This window comes from Mobula birostris, chromosome 4 (genome assembly GCF_030028105.1).
Source record: "Mobula birostris isolate sMobBir1 chromosome 4, sMobBir1.hap1, whole genome shotgun sequence".
In the NCBI taxonomy this organism is placed as follows: Eukaryota; Metazoa; Chordata; class Chondrichthyes; order Myliobatiformes; family Myliobatidae; genus Mobula; species Mobula birostris.
Window position 1 is genome coordinate 65,647,760 of NC_092373.1, and position 20,058 is coordinate 65,667,817.

The 20,058-nt window shown below is 42.1% G+C and overlaps 1 protein-coding gene across 3 annotated transcripts in view; it reads left to right on the plus strand.

Annotated features, from left to right (window-relative positions):
* The first annotated feature begins 2,094 nt into the window (after window positions 1-2,094).
* Window positions 2,095-20,058, plus strand: part of LOC140196380 (RING finger protein 228) — a 30,994-nt gene continuing 13,030 nt past the window's right edge. Inside the window, exons 1-2 of one of the 3 annotated variants that reach the window (XM_072255492.1) lie at window positions 2,095-2,260; window positions 2,346-5,008. In XM_072255492.1, the coding sequence (XP_072111593.1) occupies window positions 2,351-3,121 (771 nt within the window). In that variant the 5' untranslated portion in view covers window positions 2,095-2,260; window positions 2,346-2,350 and the 3' untranslated portion in view covers window positions 3,122-5,008. Of the gene's footprint in view, window positions 5,009-7,353; window positions 7,408-20,058 lie in introns of those variants that run through there. The other 2 variants (XR_011885692.1, XR_011885691.1) reach the window with 2 other exon arrangements.

Here is a 20,058-nt window from a genome sequence, read left to right on the forward strand (position 1 = left end):
TCAGCTTTACAGACAGCTCTCAAGATTGGAACTCTTACGTAGACTGGGAACCCTTACACTATCAAGGGATATTCGAAACCATTGCCCTTTGCTTCTGATGCAAACTCCATGCCTTAGCCATTGATTAGTTATCTCCTCTTGGTCACTGCCTGAGGGTGAAGCAGATTGTTTGCAGACTTGGCATCCAAGCTACCTCTGCGATGAGCTTCTAAGCAAACAGTATGCTAACACTGAACCTTTCAATCATTGACAACATCCAGCTCTGCTCATCTGCTGCAGAAATCTTCACCCACTTTGTTATCCCTAGATTTGGTTATTATTCTTAATTCGGTCTGTCCATTGCCTTTCTTGAAATATAATCAGACAAATCTCTGCTACCTACATCTTCGCTTGTACCATGCCCTCCATTCACCGACTCTGAGCTTCCTGCCCTAAACTACATTTATTTAAAAATATCTTATTTTTGTTTCCTTACCTGTCTATCGATTCCACACCTCCAACACCCACCCTCCTACTACACACCCCATCAGCTTCTGTATGTCCACAAGCTATAAAATATACTGTATGTGTTACTTCTACACTGGCACCTTGATCAGTCTCAGGTGCAGCTGCACCTCCACTGGTGGCTGTGCCTTAGGGCGAAAACTCTGAACTCCAAACCTCTTTCATCCCCTGCTTCCTTAAAGACACTCCTTAAAACCAAATTATAGTCATTCATACAAATTGGTTGAGTCTCAGGTTTTGTAATTATGCTCCTGTGCAATGTTTAGGAATGCTATGCCATGTTAATGCCATACATGGACATAATTGTTGTTGCTATTACTTATCCTAAATGAACATTACCCAAAACAAAATCAAACTATCATTCCTTTCATTGCTCCCTGTGGGATCTTAAAGTGACAGCTAAAATTATATTCTGTTCATTTACAGGACGTTGACATATTGACAAGGCCAATATTTACTCAAGATTCTCAAATGCCCTTGAAAAGGTGGTGGTGAACCATATTCTTGGAGTATTGCACACCTTGTGTTGGATAAGGAATTCTAAGGTTTAGACCCAGGGATGATGAAAGATTAGCAATACACTTTCAAGTCAGAACAGTGTGTGACTCGGACAGGAATCTCCGGGTGATGGTGTTCCAAGTGTCTATTGCCTTATTCTTTACGGTGCTAGAGATGTGGGTTTGGGAGGTACCTGGGCAAATAATTGTGGCGTATTTTGAAAATTGCACATATTGCACACCCAGTATCTCACTGATGGAATGTGAGACTGTTTAGGGTAATAGGTAGACTGCCTACCAATTGTCTTCATAATAGTTATTTATTGTTTATGAAATGCTAAGACAGACATGGTTAGGTGTAACTTAGCATATTTTGCTGTAGAATTGTTAAAGACACGGTTTGTCTGCTTAGATCACTCACCTTGTACTTCCCACGGGCCTTTGATAGTCACTGGTTCTGAGAACACATCGATCCCCAGGGGCCAGTCGTGAGCATTCTGATTCTGAAGCAGTGTTCAGCATTGTTCTCGTAGTTGAGATTTCAGCTAGTTTACATAGGGTAACATAAATGGTGTCCCAAATGTAACAATTTCGAATACTAAGGATGATAACTGTGACAAAATTGATCAGTATCTATTGTGTTGTGATAATATACGTATATATCCACTTATATGTTCAATAACATAACGTAACCTGAGATACTGGATTTACAAAACAGCCAACATTCTCATATTACTGTTTTGTTGTATATTATATCGATGAGAAGCAAAATCAGAAAATGCAATAATTTAGATCGTTGACCAATTGACTTAACCAATTGTTATTTAATCCAGCAGAGGTCAGATATAAAATTCCATCCAAACTATTTCTAATATATACAGTATATATGCAATTACGAATTCTGTTTCAAGTGCTTCACTTGTTTGCGTCTCTATTCCTCTTCCACTTGTGCGAGTCAAGTATTAGTTCAATGCCCTTGAGCATGAGCGAAAGCAGAACTAACAAAGAAAGGTTATCTGGATTTTTTTTTTCATTCTCTTCTTTTGCGACCGGTCTTAGCCTGAACGATTCAGGAATCTCGCATTGCAGCCGCCAGATTACATCATCACCTCCCTGTCTTCGCGTCAAAGCCGAGCGGTTGGTTTTATTATTAAAAGGGACAGCATAAAATGCGGGGCTGTACGAACGGGATTGTGTTGTACTAACAGCAAAAAATGAGAGAGAGGGAGAGGGAGAGAAAAGGAGCCAATCCCACTGATGTGAGTGTTTCGGTGCATGGTTTTAAAAAAGCAAGATTTGTTATCTTTTTGTTCTCTCCCCTGTTACCCCCACGCTTATTTTAAGATGTCATGGCAGAGGCGGAGGCAAGTCTACCGGCAGCGGATGCAACAACCCTGTACGAGGAATACGAGTGCAAGATCTGCTACAATTACTTCGACCTGGATCGAAGAGCGCCCAAGATTCTAGAGTGTCTGCACACGTTTTGCGAGGAGTGCCTGACCACACTTCACGTCAGGGAGGACCGGCCATGGAGAATCGCCTGCCCTATCTGCCGGCACAAGACAGCCGTGCCTGACTACAGGATCCACAACCTGCCCAATAATACCAAGGTCACCGAGGCTTTCCCTCTCTACGTGGGCGCCGATCCGCTTCCTCAGGACGCGCTGCCTCCGACGCCCCAGTTACATCGGTTCAACCAGCAGCGACAGCATCACTCGCAGCATCACCATCAGCAGCAGCAGCAGCGGTCCAGCCCTGTCCTACCGCCTGAGATAGCGATCCCCTCGGCGGCAGCAAGCAGCCGCCAGTCCCCGGGACCCTCGGCGCCCTACGAGAGCTGCCAAAATTGTAAGAGGGCCGCTCTGACCGCTGGCTGTGTCTGCGTCGTCTTCTCTTTCCTCTCTATGGTGGTGCTGCTCTTCACCGGCCTGATCTTCGTTAATCACTACAACAGTTCGCCCTCGCCCGTCGGCCCCATCTGTCTGTCGGTGGCCAGCATCCTGGCCTTGTTCTCTGTGGTTGTCACATGGGTAATCTGCTGGCTCAAATATCGGCCCGACACCAACGGGTCAGGAAATAACAGGGCGTCCGCCTCCTCGGCACCCAGGAGAAACACTTAGCGAAATTTGGCAATGGTGAAGCGCACCAGGCGTTTTGTTATAAAATGACCAATTGGAGAACAAAGCCCAGTACTGCCACGCTGTTATCCAATACTGCTGCATGTCGAAGCGAAAGGAAACGACCAGGGCCGGAATACGTTCATTCAACACCTTTCCCCTTTACGCATCACACGTCAAACCTAAAATATTTAGAATGACTTATGTTTAGCTTGTTGTCGAAATAACTAGTGCCGATATGTAGATGTACCCTACTGGCTGGCTATGCTTGTACTAATAACGGATATTACATGCGTGGTATTGTGTTGAAATGTACATGTTCGAATTGTACCGAATGTGAAATATGCATAATTAGATTTTGATGATGAAAGAAAATTATATATGTTCAGTTAAAAAAAAATGCTGAGAAACGTGGTTGTTTAAAGTCACTAAATTACGGGGCTCGGTTTCCTGGATTGAAAACCACAGGATAACGAGGAGTTTTGGCGGGTTAATGGGTTTCCTTATGGAATTAGTTTCCTGACAATAGGACGACCTCGTAGACAATGGCTCGTTTTTACTAGACAGACTGCTGGGTAATCAGGACTACTGTTGCAAAGAAGAGCCTTTTAAGTCTGAAAAGTATTTTATATGTAGATGGACTGTAGTTTGATGGACTTGAGTCAAATGTAGGCTGTTGAAAAGTGGTTATAATTAACTCGATATGCCACTGAAGCAGCCAAGTGCATTCACAGCAGAATACGTCAATTTTTGTGTATTAGTCACAATTACTATTTGTATTTATTGTATCATTAATACATACATTTAAACTATATACATCTTCGGGTAACACGATTCTCACGATACAGGCAATAAACGTGTAAGGACATTAACCAACAGGAGCCTTAACAGTGTACATGAGCAAAATGTAAATGTATAAAATCATGGAACACTTGAGGATAAAATGAAATTTGAAGTATTCTGTATGTTTGCATCGGTCTTATAACATTCGGGTGGATTTAAATTAAAGGAAAAGTACCGAAACCAGTACAGGAAATTGTGAGTCATAAATCACTTCTCGAGGATCCAACAAGTCTACTGAATCAATCTCCATCCTGTGTTAAAGTTCCACTATGATGCATCTGGATACTTAGAGCCCGAAAGAGTGGCAAGTTCCAAAGCAAACGGGCTCTGTTAGAATTCCTGGCATAATAACATCGCATTGCGGATCTGTAATTTCTATTTCCAAGATGAGATTTTTAGAATTTGTCTAGAGTGAACCAACATTACATCTTGTTGCATTTTTGATGGAACTAAAAGAGAAAAGAAATACGAATCTTAAAAACTAATACGGGAGGATGCCAATTAAGAAACCGCCTCTGAACTGATGCATCAGTGTTCGAAATCTGGGCAAATATTAAACAAAAATGGAGGCAGATGCGCGACTGAGCGCACGTACACGGGAGGCTCACTGCTCCACCGAGGACTGTGACGATAGGAAATCAATCTGACTGTTGGGAAATGCACAATCCAAATGTTTTCAGTGCCTGAACTGTGTGGCCTTTCAAGTGATTTTGTAAGTACTGTATAATTCAGGACATGAGTGATAATCTAATGAACTATTATGAGAACTAAAGTCAAAATAGTGGTCTTTCTGTATCTGGAATATGAAAAAATGTGGCTTGTCTAATGGCCCAGATAGTCTATCTCGATATCGCATGGTGGCAGTTGTGTGGTGAGAATGTGCTGTGTCTTCTCAAACAGGTTCTCGGTCACCACTGAGTCTGCTTATTTTAACAGTGTCAAGAACATCTTGGCATTAAGGCTGAAAGAAGGGAAGGGCTGCTACTGTCCCAGGTTGCTATCTGCATGCTTGCTTTCTTGTGGGAATGGTGTGTGTGTGTGTGTGTGTGTGTGTGTGTGTGTGTGTGTGTGTGTGTATGTGTGTGTGTGTGTGTGTGTGTGTGTGTGTGTGTGTGTGTGTGTGTGTGTGTGTGTGTGTATGTGTATGTGTGTGTGTGTGTGTGTGTGTGTGTGTGTGTGTGTGTAAGATTAAGAGGCAACTCGCTTGGTTACTACATTTCCATGGTTAAATGGTCTATCCAAAAAAACAGATAAGACTCTTTGGATCTGATACTGAAAGCGGCCTGGTGCTCAAGAGAGGGGAGAGGGTGTTATGACAAAATAATCACCATTTTCGGGACAGAAAGAAAGAAAGACGCTGCAAAGTTTCCACTGATATTTCCTACTAGTTCCTGTGTTTTTTAAAATATAAATCACAGTTGTCTTGAAATCATCTTGTGAGATTCCAGTACGTATCTGCACGCTTTACGAATTAGGTTAGAGTCGGACAGCCTAAAACTTTACATGTACAAGAACTGCTGCAGTCACACTGCAGGTTAGGCAGTATTTGCAGTAAGTTAAACAGCAGAAATCCCTTGCGGTTTCCGAGCTGAAACGTTAGCTTCGTTTCTCTTTACAGGATCTACCTCACCTGCTCATTGCTTCCAGTATTTCATGCTTTTTTTCTCCCTGGATTTTCAGCATATTTCATTCAGAGGAAATCGAAACACTCAGCAGCTCAGGAAGCATCTGTGGAGAATTCACTTTTAGGTCGAAGCCCTGTCATTAGAACTGAGAGGCCTCCTGACCTGCTGAGTGTTTCCTGCGTGCTTTCTTTCCGATTTCAGAATTGGTACATTTTTATTTGCATTTCTTAAAATAAGCAAATGATTCCTTTTAGATACTGGACTGTGTTAAGAATTTATAGATCAATATGCTATTACTTAATTTCAATGCGAAAACATAGCTCTTGCACACAACTGAGATGGAGAGATTTACAAATCAAAACTAAATTAACTTTCCTAGATCTCAAACTTTACTCTTTACATCGTATTAAATACTTGTTTGTGACATCAACAGAAATGTATTATTTATCTGTTCTAAGTGCACGAGAGGCAAGCAATATTCACGCAAAACATTTTGCTTAGCGACTTAAATTTCTGTCACTCACATCTCAAGTTTGCGGTCATAGTCTATACCAATAGAGTTAAAGTGATAGATGTATTTGTTGGATGTTAACCAAAACTACACCCCAGAAACTGAGTGAAGACAGAAACTAAAACTCTTATAATGCAGCTCTACACATAGGTTTTAGTTTATCCCGGTAAGATGGTGGATTTTCAGTCATGGACTGGAATAGAGTACTTCCCTAAAGGTTGAACCTGTGGAAGATAGAAAAGCTCCACCCCCTTAGATTTGTAGAATAAAAATATAGAAATGAATTGTCTGATTGAGAATGATATGGAAATCCACTTATGGATTCATTTTTGAGGAATGCACGTTTAGCTCTTTCTGATTTGTAAATGGGCCTGGATGTTTTGGATATGGTTGTGCTGGTCAAGAAAAGAGAGCTTTAACCATTATATACACCAGAAGATGCTGGCAATCTAAAGCAACACCCACAAGATGCTGCAGGGAGTCAGCAGGTTGGGCAGCATCTATAGAAATGAATAACCAGTCCATGTTTCAGGCCGAGACCCTTCTTCAGGATTGAGGAGGAAGGGGAAGAAACCAGAATAAAAAGGTGGTGGGATCCACTCTCCTCTCCGATTAGATTCCCTCATCTCCAGCCCTTGACCTTTCCCACGTTTCTGGTTTCACCTATCACCTTTCAGCTAGCCTCCTTCCCCTTCCCCCACCTTTTTATTCTGGCATCTTCCCCCTTCCTTCTCAGTCCTGAAGAAGGGTCTTGGCCCGAAACGTAGACTGGTTATTCGTTTCCATAGATGCTGCCTGACCTGCTGAGTTCCTCCAGGATTTTAATCATGACCACTGTTTTTCAATTAAAATAATGACATAGCTATTACTAGAGAACACAGTACTATACCTATATACTGTAAATTGCTATGTGAAATGTTTTCTGTCTTTAAGTACAAATGACAATTGTGTAATTAGAAATAATATAAGATCCAATTGTATGGATTGGGTCTAGTTGGATCTAAATTGATTTTGTCCAAAGAAAAGAAATGCAGGAAGTAAACAAAAATTTTATAACTCTTTATCTTACCTTTCTTATCCATGATTGGCAAATTTTAAAGATGAAGCAAGCTTCCAACTTTTCAAGTGATACAATAATCTATTAAAATGAGTTTACCAAGCCATTGTTATTTTATGCAGCCATACCTCATGATGTTTCAGAATGAAGACCTGTGTTCTATAACAATTAACTAACATTTTTATTTCTAATACTTCAGGGAATTAAACTAGAAGTTGAAGAATGGCCATGTGGTTTAATTGGGACGTTTACAGATGAGTATAACCCCTAGGTAAGGGAAGGGGTGCTTGCCAGATTCAGAATATTTAAAGTTTCACTCAATAAATTCAAGAGAATCAGCATTCATCTGAAAAGGCTGTTTTATGTAGAAAAAAATTGCTAATACTCTTTCTTAAGAATACAATAGTATGCTTTTATAGCAAAATCATTTGAGAAGGCAGCACTGAATTTACCAAGGGTGGGTGATTTATACCAAATAAATGTAATGAAATTAAGCAGTCCATTCAAATTAACATCCTGCAAACAATCTGCCGATTTTGAATTTTTATTGGCCTATTTACAGTGTGGAATGATTTGAACATTCTTTCTAAAGATTAGCTTTCATTCAGTACTTGCATATTACCAAATTCTGAAACTAACAACCTACTTAAAATAACACATACTTGTCATTCTTTCGCATAACTGGAAAAAAACATTTTGAAAAACAGAACTTCATAATCCATTGGACTAAATATAGATGTTTACACATTGTGCAGTGCTAAATTTTATGAACCTGAATTTTGTTTGGGACACTAAATAGCTACTGAATAAGCACTGAAGATTTATTAAACCCAACTGACAATCTTGTAGGAAAACAAAACTTTTGCATCAAATCTTCTTTCATTGAAATCTAAGGTGAACTGACTTCTATCATTTATTGTATCATATCAATTTCCTGTGTCTCACACAATCCTGAATCAATGGAAGTGTGGGCCTTGGAGACAAACACTGTTATACAAGAGACAGAAACCTGGTTCCAAAAACATTACCACAAAAAAAAGTTCCTTTAGCCTGTGTTTTAATGCAAAAAACAGAAAATATAGGAAATACTCAGTAGGCTAGGCAGTATTTGTGTAAAAAAGAAGTCCTGCTAGCCTTCTTATGAAAGGTTATTAGCTTGTAAATGTAATTTTGTTTCTATCTTCACAAATATTACCTGTGCTACTGGGCCTTTTTTATTCACAAAGTTAACATTTCGGGTTTCATCAGAACTGGAAAAAAAGTATGAGAAGTGAAAAGAGTTCAGGAAATACAGAAGCTCTGTGTGTGTGTTTGTTCGGGAACGTGCAGGGGCATGGGCTAAGGTAGAGGAGGATAAAGAATAGAAGGGGAAGCCTGTGGTTGGTTACGAAGATTAGAATGGGTGTGATTAATTAACATTGAATAACAGACAGAAAAAATTGTGAAGTAATGGATAAGTAACAAAACAAAAATGGGTCTAGAGGAGGTGTAAATGGGAACTGTAGCATCATTGGCTGAGATTGTTTATTCCCTAGGGCCTGATGTGACATACCCCAAATTACTGAGAAAAGCAAGGGGTGAGATTGCTGAGCCTTGACCAATATCTTCCTGTCCTCTCTAGCCACAGGAGATGTCCTGGAGGACTCATGAATAGCTAATGTTGTTCCATTATTCATGAAGGGAAACAGGGATAATCCTGGAAACTATAGACCAGTGAGTCTCACATCAGAGGTGGGAAAGTTACTGGAGAGGATTCATAGGAGTAGGATTTATGAGCATTTGGAAAGCCATGGTCTAACTAGAGATAGTCAGTATGCCTTTGTGCTCATGTCTTACTAACTTCATTGAGTTTGTTTGAGGAGGCGACAAAAACAATTGATGAAGTTAGAGTTGTGGAAGTTGTCTACATGGATTTTAGTATGGTGTTTAACAAGGTTCATCATGGGAGACTCAGTCAGGAGATTATGATGCGTGAGATTCATAATGTATGAGATGTTTGGATTCAGATTTGCCTTACCCGTAGATGATAGAGGGTAGTGATCAACGGGGTCTGATTCTGGCTGGAGGTCTGTGCTAGTGATCCATGGGGACTGTGCAGGGACCGTTGCTGTTTGTGGTGCATTTAAATGAGCTGGATAACAGTGGAGATGGTTAGTAATTTTGCTGATGAGATGAAGATTGGTGGTGTTCTGGATCGCATAGAAGAGTGACAAAGGAAACAGCAGAATATCAATCAATTGCAGATGTAGTTGGAGAAATGGCAGATTAAGTTTAACCTGGCTAAATGTGAAATGCTTCAAATTGGGAGTTCAAATAGCAAGACTCTTAACCACGTTGCTGAGCAAAGTGGTCTTGGAGTCCAAGTCCATAGCTCGATGTGGGTTGATAAAGTGGTAAATAAGGCATATGGCATGCTTGCCTTTATTAATGGAGGAGTTAAGTTCAAGAGTCTGGAAGTTACGTTGCAACTTTGCACAGCTCTAATTAGGCTACATCTGGAACATTGCATACCATTCTGACTGTCCAGTTATGGGAAGGCTGTGGAAGATTTGGAGAAGGTACAGAAGGTATTTCCCAAGATGCTGTCTGGATTAGAGGCCATGTGCTATCAGGAGAGTTTGGACAAAATTGAGTTGTTTTCGGTGCACTGGCAAAGGCTGAGGGGAGATTTGATAGAGGTTTGTTCTTACAAAAATGTGGCTCCAGGGCAACATCCCATGTACCATCACTCTACAGGCCATGACACTCTTGACTTAGGCTATATTATTTAGTTCTGGGCTTTTCTGCTGTTGTTATATGTGCAGCGCTATGTTGTGCTGTTGTGCGTGACTGTTGGTATTGTGTTTTGCACCTTCGTGCCAGAGAAACACTGTTTTCTTTGGCTATGTTCATGCATATGGTTGAACAACAATTAAGCTTGAACTAGACTAGATTTATCAATGGAGTAGACATCAGTATCTCTTTCCCAGGGTTGAAATGTCTAATACCAAAAGGGGTACATTTAAGTAAGAGGAAGTAGTTCAGAGGAGATGGGCTGGGGCAGGTTTTTTTTACACAGAGAATTGTGGGTACCCAAAATGCACTACCTGGGGCGGTGGTGGAGGCAAACATGAATGTGCATGAAATAGAAGGATACGAACATTGTGCCAACAAAAGGGATTAGTTCAGTGGGCATTTGATTCCTAATTTCATTAGCTTGGCACAACATTGTGGGCCATAGGGCCTATTTCTGTGCTTTACTGTTCTATATTCTTTTGAATCGGTGCCCAGTCAAGTTAGTTCAATCGAAGTGTGAAGTGTTGTTCATTGAGGTTACGCTATAGGAGGCCATAGGCAGAGAAAACAGATGGTGGTGGATATTTAGTGACACCTCTGGAAGATTGGTGCTAGGCTTTCAGAATGAGTGGAGGCATTCCAAAACTCTGTGTTGGTCTCCCAACACCGAAGATACTGAACTTTGAGCAGCAAGTGGAGTTTGGTGAATTGAAAAATGTACAGCTATATCACAGCCTCAACATGAGTGTCTGGAGCCTCTGGATGACTGGAAGGGAGGAGGTGAAAGGGAATTAGATCCATCGGGTCTACTTGCATAGAAGAAGCAAGCAGTATACAGAAAGGCTGGATTTCACCGGACAGTTCTTTGAAAGAGTTGACATGGGCACCTTTTGTTCCAAAATTTAATGATTCCATTGCAGCCCTAGTCAATTAACAGGGTCTTTTACCAGATGCTTACAAGCTCTTTTGATATTAGAAAGTGCTAAATTCCTGTACATGTTCTTTCAATGGGAAGGAACATATCTTCTCCCATTAAAAAGTAAGTGCCAGTGTCAGTATTAAAATGAGATTTTCAAATAAAGACATTAATTTGTGTCATTCAATGCATTTGTTAGTTGTATCATTTTACCTTTTTGTTCAAATTTAACTTCTTGTATTTTCTGGAGCACAGCACAGACCATTTATGGAACTTGGCAGTGACAAGTTAAATACAAGCATGCATTTTTTTTTCGTGTATTTTCCTTTTAAAGCCACTTTTTGTAGAGATAGATTTCTCAGCCATTTCCTTGCTGTGGAGGAGAAAAAAGCTATGTGCAAATACAGGGGACGCTCATACAGTTGGATAAGGTAAGAGAAAAACAGCTGGATATGGGAGAAGGAGAAAGATGAAATGAAACGTTAAGTATGACAAAAGAGTATTTGTCTCTGCTGTCTAGGAGATGGTATGATTGTCCTCTGCTGGCCTTTTATAGCTGCTGTACTCATAGGATTCTCCCCAGCTCTGCTGAACTCTCCCGGGTCACACAGATGTCATCTGCTCCTACAATTTGATGACGTCAGGTTTGAAGTCAGACTCAGACTCCTCTGAAATGATTTTCTTGTTTGTTTTTGGTTCAATTTATTGACAGTTTGTGTTGGAGCTTTGACTCCTGGAGTGTGATATTTTATTTTAGTTTTGAACTGAATTCACGTGTTACTACCAGGAAAGTTGATGTAGGGAAGATGGTGGATGTTGTCTGCATGGACTTTAGCACGGCCTTTAACAAAGTCCCTCATGGGAGGCTGGTTCAGAATGTTAAGTTCCTTGGCATTCAAGATAGAACAGTCAATTAGATTCACCTTTGTCTTAGCAGGAGAGTGGTAGTAGAAAGTTGTCTCTCTGAATGGAGGCCTGTGACTAGTGGTGTGCTGCAGGTATTGGTGCTGGGTCTATTCATGTATATCATCCAAATTAATGATTCAGATGATAGCGTGGTAAACTGGATCGGCAAATTTGTGGATGACATGAAGACTGGGGGAGGAGTAGTGGATAGTTCAAAAGAATATCAAAGCTTGCAAAGTGGTCTGGACCAGCTGGGAAATCTGCAAAATCCACAAATTCACCACCCTCCGGCTATAGGAATTCCTCCTCATCTCTGTTCTAAAGGGACGACCCTCTATTCTGAGGGTGTTCCATCTGGTCCTAGACTCTCCCACAATTGAAAATATCCTCTTCATGTCCACACTGGCCTTTCAATTTTAATTAGGTTTCAGTGAGGCTGTCCCACTCCATCCCTCTAAACCCGAGTGAGTGCAGCTGGGCCTAGAGCCATCAAACGCTCCTTATATGTTCGCCCTTTCATTCCCAGGATCGTCTTGTAAACCTCTTCTGGACTCTCTCTAATACCACTACATCCTTCCTCAGGTGTGGGGCCCAAAATTGCTCGCAGTACTCTAAACATGGTCTGGACAATGCCGTCTAAAATTTCAGCATTACACCCTTGCCTATATGTTTGTGTCCTCTACAATTGAATGCTGACATTGCATGGGCTGTCCTTTCTACAGACAGGATGTACAAGTGAACGTTTAGGGAATTCTGCATTAGGATTCCCAAGTCCCTTTGCACATCTGAATTCTGAGTTCACTCCCTGTTTAGGCAATAGTCTATGTCTTTATTCCTTCCACGAAAATGCTTGACCACACACATCTCTATGCTGTATTCCATCTGACACATTCACCTAATCTGTACACACCCTTCTGCAAACTCCCTACTTCCACAACACTAACTGTCCCTCCATCTATCTTTGTAGTGACTGCAAATTGGGCTACAAAAGCATCAAATCCATCATCCAGATTATTAACATTTGACATGAAAAGTATACCAGACACAATATCAACCACTGTGGAACACCACGAGTCACCAGCAGCTGACCAGAAAATGGTCCCTTTATTCCCACTCTTTGCCTTCTGCCAGTCAGCTAGTCTTCTATCCTGTAACACCACGGACTTCGATCTTGTTTAGCAGCCTCATGTGCAGCACCTTATTAAAGGCCCTCTGAAAATCCAGGTGAACAATATCCACTGCCTCTCCTTTGTCTATTCTGCTTGCTATTTCCTCACAGAATTCCAACAGATTTGTCAGACAAGTTATTATTTTATTGAAACCATGCTGATTTCAGGCTATTTTATTATGTGCCTCTAAGAACCCAAAATCTCATTCCCTGTATTGGACTCTAGCATATTACCAACCACTGAAGTCAGACTAGCTGACCTATAATTTCCAGTCTTTTGCCTCCCTCTCTTCCTAAAGAGTGGATGACATTTATAGTTTTCCATTCCTCCAGGTCCATTCTGGAATCTGGTGATGCTTGAAAGATCACTGCTAATGCCACCACAATCGCATTAGCTACCTCTTTTAGAACCCTGGATTGTTGACCTCTGGTCCAGGTGACTTTTCTACCTCTGGACCCTTCAGCTACCCAAGCACCCGCTCTTTAGAAATAGCAACTACATTCACCTCTGCCCCCTGACACTTTCAAATTTCTGCATTTTGCTGGTTTTCTTCACAGTGAAGACCGAAGTCAAATACTTATTGAATTTGAGTCGTTTCTTTGTTCCCCATTACTACCTCTCCAGTGTCATTTTCCAGCGGTCCCACATGCTCGCTTGCCTTTCTTTTATTCTTTATATATCGAGAAAACTTCTGGTGTCATCTTTTAGACCATAAGACATAGGATCAGAATTAGGCCATCTGGCCCATCGAGTCTGCTCCACCATTCAATCATGGCTGATTCTCTTTTTTTCTCCTCCTCAACCCCAGTTCCTGGCTTTCTCCCCGTAACCTTTGACGCCCTGTCCAATCAAGAACCTATCAATCTCTGCCTTAAATACACCCAACAACCTGGCTTCCACAGCTACATGTGGCAACAAATTCCACAAATTCACCATCCTTTGGCTAAAGAAATTTCTCTGCATCTCTGTTTTGAAAGGGCGCCTCTCTATCATGAGGCTATGCCGTCTTGTCCTGGACTCTCCCACCATGGGAAACATCCTTTCCACAACTACTCATTGGTTCCTGAGGGTTCTTTTACCTTATGCTCCCTAATTGCCTCCGGTTCATTACATAACATCCAATCCAGTATAGCTGATTCTCGAGTAGGCTCAATGACAAACTGCTCTAAAAAGCTATCTCTTAGGCATTCAACAAACTGGCTCTCTTGAAATCCATTATCAACCTGCAGGTTAAGATCTCCCATGACTACCATAATGTTGCCCTTTTGACTCGCCTTTTTCTATTTACGGTTGTAATCTGTGTACCACTTCTCAGCCACTGTTGGAGGCATGCATATAACTGCCATCAGCGTCCTTTTACCCTTACAGTTTCTTAACTCAACCCACAAGGACACCTTCTGATCCTATGTCACATCTTTCTATTGAATTGATGACATTCTTTACCAGTAGAACCCTCTGCTTACCCTCCTATCCCTCCGATACAATGTGTAACTTTGGACATTCAGCTCCCAACAACAATTATCCTTCAGCCACGATTCAGTGATGGCCACAACATCATACCTGGCAATCTGTAATCGTGCAACAAGATCATCCACCTTATTTCTTATACTACACACATTTAGATACAACACCTTGAGTACCGTATTTGCTATACTTTCTGATTCTACATCCTTAATGTTTTGACACTCAGCCTGTTGGCTGCAACCAAATCCCATCACCTACCCGCCCTTCCTGACAGTCTGACTGCATGCCTTCTTTACTTTTTTTACCATCCATCCTATCCTGAGTCTCTTCACTCTGGTTCCCATCCCCCTGCCAAGTTAGTTTAAATCCTCCCCAACAGCTCTAACAAACCTGATCCCCCTTGGGTTCAGGTGCAACCCGTCACCTTTGAACAGGTCATACCTGCCCCTGAAGAGATCCCAATGATCCATGAACCTGAAGCCCTGTCCCCTGCACTAGCTTCTCAGCCACATATTTATTTGCCAGATCATCCTGTTTCTACCCTCACTAGCATTTGGCACAAGCAGCAATCCAGAAATCAACTTTCTACCTAACTCTCTAAATTCTCTTTTCAGGACCTCAATGCTTTTCCTTCCTATGTCATTGATACCAGTATGTACCAAGACATCTGGCCGCTCCCCTTCCCTCTCCAAAATGTTGTAGATGTGATCTGAGACATCCCTGACCCTGGCATCTGGGAGGTTACATACCATCTGGGTGTCCCGTTCACGTCCACAGAATCTCCTGTCTGTTCCCCTCACTATTGAATCCCCTGCCACTACCACTCCCTTCTTCTCTCTCTTTCCCTTTCGCACAACAGACCCTTGCTCAGTGCCTGTAACCCGGTCGCCAGTCTCCCAGGAAGTCATCCCCCACAGAAGTATCCAAAGCTGTATACTTGTTTTTGAAGGGAATAGCCACAGGGATACCCTGCCCTAACTGCCTATTTCCATTACTCCTGACAGTCACCCAGGTACTCACCTCCTGCAACTTCGGGATGACCACTTCCCTGTAACTTTGATCAATTATCTCCTCACTCTCCCATACAAGCCGAAGGTCATCCAGTTGCTGCTCCAGATCCATAACATGGTCTTCAAGAAGCTACAGTCAGATGCACTACATGCAGATGTACCTCCCCGGGAGACTCTGGGTCTCCCAGTTCTCCAACATCTGGCACGAAGAACACACCACAACCACTTATATGGTACAGTAAGAGAGGGATTAAAAAAAAACAAAAAGGAAGCCTTAACAGATGCTTTACATAGAGCCGAAGCCTCCTTTTATATTTATCTTTTCTCTCTTTATTGTTTTTTTCAGTTGTCTTCTATTGTTTTTTAAAAACTTCCCAATCCTCCAGCTTTCCAGTGACTTTTCCCATATTTTAAGACTATAAGACCACGGGATATAGGAGCAGAAGTAGGCCATTAGGCCCATTGAGTCTGCTCCGTCATTCAATCATGGGCTGATCCAATTCCTCCTCCAGCATCCCCATTCCCCTGCCTTCTCCCCATACGCTTTGATGCTAATCAAGAACCTATCTATCTCTGCCTTAAGTACACCCAATGACTTAGCCTCCATAGCCTCTTGTGGCAACAAATTCCACAGATTTACCACCTTCTGACTAAAGTAATTTCTGTTCTAAATTGACATTCTTCAGCCCTGAAGTTGTGCCCTTTTGTCCTAGACTCCCCTACCATAGGAAATAACTTTGCCATATCTAATCTGTTCAGGCTTTTTAACATTCAGAATGTTTCTATGAAATCCCACCTCATTCTCCTGAACTCCAGGGAATACAGCCTAAGAGCCGCCAGACGTTCCTCATACGGTAACCCTTTCATTTCTGGAATCATTCTCATGAATCTTCTCTGAACCCTCTCCAATGTCAGTATATCTTTTCTAAAATAAGGAGTCCAAAACTGCACACAGTACTCCAAGTGTGGTCTACCAAGTGCCTTATAGAGGCTCAACATCACTCCCTGCTCTTATATTCTATACTTCTAAAAATGAATGGCAACATTGCATTCGTATTCTTCACCACTGACTCAACCTGGAGTTTAACCTTTAGGGTTTCCTGCACAAGGACTCCAAGTCCCTTCGCATCTCTGCATTTTGAATTCTCTCCCATCTAAATAATAGTCTGCCCGTTTACTTCTTCCACCAAACTGCATGACCATACACTTTCCAACGTTGTATTTCCTTTGCCACATCTTTGCCCATTCCCCGAAACTATCTAAGTTTTTCTGCAGGCTCTCTGTTTCCTCAACAGTACCCGCTCCTCCACTTATCTTTGTATTATCAGCAAATTTTGCCACAGATTCATTAATCCCATAGTCCAAATCATTGTCATACATCGTAAAAAGCAGTGGTCCCAACACTGACCCACTGGTAACCGGCAGCCAGCCAGAATAGGATCCCTTTATTCCCACTCTCTGTTTTCTGTTTATCAGCCAATGATCCACCCATGTTATTCCATGGGCTCTTATCTTGCTAAACTGCCTCATGTGCAGCACCTTGTCACAGGCCTTTTGAGAATCCAAATACACCACATCTACTGCATCTCCTTTGTCTACCCTGCTTGTAATTTCCTCAAAAAATTGCAGTAGGTTTGTCAGGCAGGATCTTCCTTGAAGGAAACCATGCTGGCTTTGGCCTGTCTTGTCATGTGCCTCCAGGTACTCCATAATCTCATCCCTGACAATTAATTCCAGCAACTTCCCAACCATTGATTTCAGGCTAACAGACCTATAGTTTCCTTTCTGTTGCCTCCCATCCTTCTTAAATAGCAGAGTAACATTTGCAATTTTCCAGTCGTCTGGTAGAATGCCAGAATCTATCGATTCCTGAAAGATCATTGTTAATGCCTCCACAATCTCTCCAGCTACTTCCTTCAGAATCTGAGGGTGCATTCCATCAGGTCCAGGAGATTTATCCACCCTCAGACTATTAAGCTCCTGAGCACCTGGTCAGTTGCAATTTTCACTGCATATACTTCACTTCCCTGACACTCTTGAATGTCTGGTATACTGCAGATGTCTTCCACTGTGAAGACTGATGCAAAGTATGCTTTCATTTCCTCTGCTATCTCTGTGTCTATCATTATAATATCTCCAATGTCATTTTCTATTAGTTCTATATCTACCCTTGACTCCCTTTTACCCTTTATATATTTAAAAAAGCTTTTAGCATCTTCTTTGATATTAGTCACCAGCTTCCTTTCATAATTCAATACTTTTGTTTTTGCCAGCTCTTGTTTTTATGCCGTCATTGACTTCCATTGTCAACCACATTTGCCTTATTCTCTCTTTAGAATGCTTCCTCTTCCTTGGGATGAACTGATTCTGGATCATCCAAATTACTCCTAGGAACTCAAGCCATTGCTGCTCTCTGTCATCCCTTCCAATTAACCTTGACCAGTTCTTCTTTTACCTTTTATGTTTCTGTAGTTACCTTTACTCCACTGTAATAGCAATACATCTGATTTTCACTTCTCCCTCTCCAAACTACAGCAGCTAATTCAGGGTATCATTTGAGACAGATATGTATTTAGGCATTGATCCAAGAACAAAGATGAAAATTTAGGAACCTGGGTAAAAAAACCTTCAGCAGTTTGATCAGGGTATGACTGTGCAAGCATGTGGACAGCAGCCAGTTAGAACAGCGAGAAGAGTTTAAAAGGAGACAGCTTTATCGAGCAGGCATCAGAGTAGAGGGAGACAGAATGGGAAGGCTTTGGCTCAATAGGTTTTGACGATAATGAGTTGAGGCCAGGTAGGTTAACTGTGTGGAATACAAACGGAAGTATGTGTGTGAGGCCTGTGTTCTGTGCTCGGTGTCAGATGTAGGAAGTCCTGGAGACTCCCAGCCTCTTGGATGGCCACGTCTGCACCAGGTGCATCAGGCTGCAGCTCCTTAGGGACTGTGTTAGGAAACTAGAGATGCAGCTCGATGACCTTCATCTGGTCAGGGAGATTGAGGAGGTGATAGAGAGGAGCCATAGGCAGGTAGTCACACCGGGGCCTCGTGAGACAGATAAGTGGGTAATAGTAAGGAGAGGGAAGGGCAAGAGTCAGATGCTAGAGAGTACCCCTGTGGCTGTACCCCTTGACAATAAGCACTCCTGCTTGAGTACTGTTGAGGGGGGGAATGGCCTACCTGGGGGAAGCAACAGTGGCTGTGCCTCTGGCACAGAGTCTGGCCCTGTGGCTCAGAAGGTTAGGGAAAGGAAGAGGATGGCAGCAGTGATAGGGGACTCTAAAGTTAGGGGGTCAAACAGGATCTCAAAGGTAGTAATCTTGGGATTACTGCCTGTGCCACGCGACAGTGAGTGTAGGAATAGAATGAGATGGAGGATAAATGCCTGGCTGAGAGATTGAAGCAGAGGGCACGGATTCAGATTTCTGGATCATTGGGACCTCTTTCGGGGCAGGCATGGGCTGTACATAAAGGATGGGTTGCTCTTGAATCCTGGGGGACCAATATCCTGGCGGAGAGGTTTACAAAGGCTATTGGAGGGAGTTTAAACTAAAATTACTGGGGGGTGGGAACTGAACTGAAGAGACGGAGGAAGAGGCAGTTGGCTCACAAATAGAGAAAACTTAGAGAAAGTGCAAGAGGGAGGATAGGCAGGTGATCGAGAAGGGACGTGCTCAGACTGATGGTTTGAGATGTGTCTATTTTAATGCAAGGAGTATTATGAACAAAGCGGATGGATCAGTACTTGAAGCTATGATGTTGTGGCCATTATAGAGAGTTGGATGGCTCAGGGGTGCCGGGCTTTAGATGTTTCAGAAAGGACAGGGAGGGAGGCAAAAGAGGTGGGGGCGTGGCACTGTTGTTCAGGGATAGTGTCACAGCTGCAGAAAAGTAGGAAGTCATGGAGGGGTTGTCTACGGAGTCTCTGTGGGTGGAAGTTAGGAACAGGAGGGAGTTAATAACTCTACTGGATGTTTATTATAGACCACCCAATAGTAACAGGGACATTGAGGAGCAGTTAGAGAGACAGATTCTGGAAAGGTGTAATAATAACAGGGTAGTCGTGGTGGGAGATTTTAATTTCCCAAATATCGATTGTCATCTCACTAGAGTGAGGGGTTTAGATGGGGTGGAGTTTGTTAGGTATGTTCAGGAAGGTTTCTTGACATAGTATGCAGAAAAGCCTACAAGAGGAGAAGCTGTACTTGATCTGGTATTGGGAAATGAAGCTGGTCAGGTGTCAGATCTCTCAATGGGAGAGCATTTTTGAGATAGTGATCACAATTCTATCGCCTTTCCCAAAGCATTGGAGAGGGATAGGAGCAAACAAGTTAGGAAAGTGTTTAATTGGAGGAGGGGGATATATGAGGCTATCAGGTGGGAAATTGGAAGCCTAAATTGGAAACAGATGTTCTCAGGGAAATGTATGGAAGAAATGTGGCAAATGTTCAGGGGATATTTGCATGAAGTTCTGCATAGGTACGTTCCAATGAGATAGGGAAAGGAATGTAAGGTACAGGAACCATGGTGTACAAAGGCTGTTGTAAATCTGTCAAGAAGAAAAGAAGAGCTTATGAAAGGTTCAAAAAACTAGGTAATGAAAGAGATCTAGAAGATTATAAGGCTAGCAGAAAGGAGCTTAAGAATGAAATTAGGAGAGCCA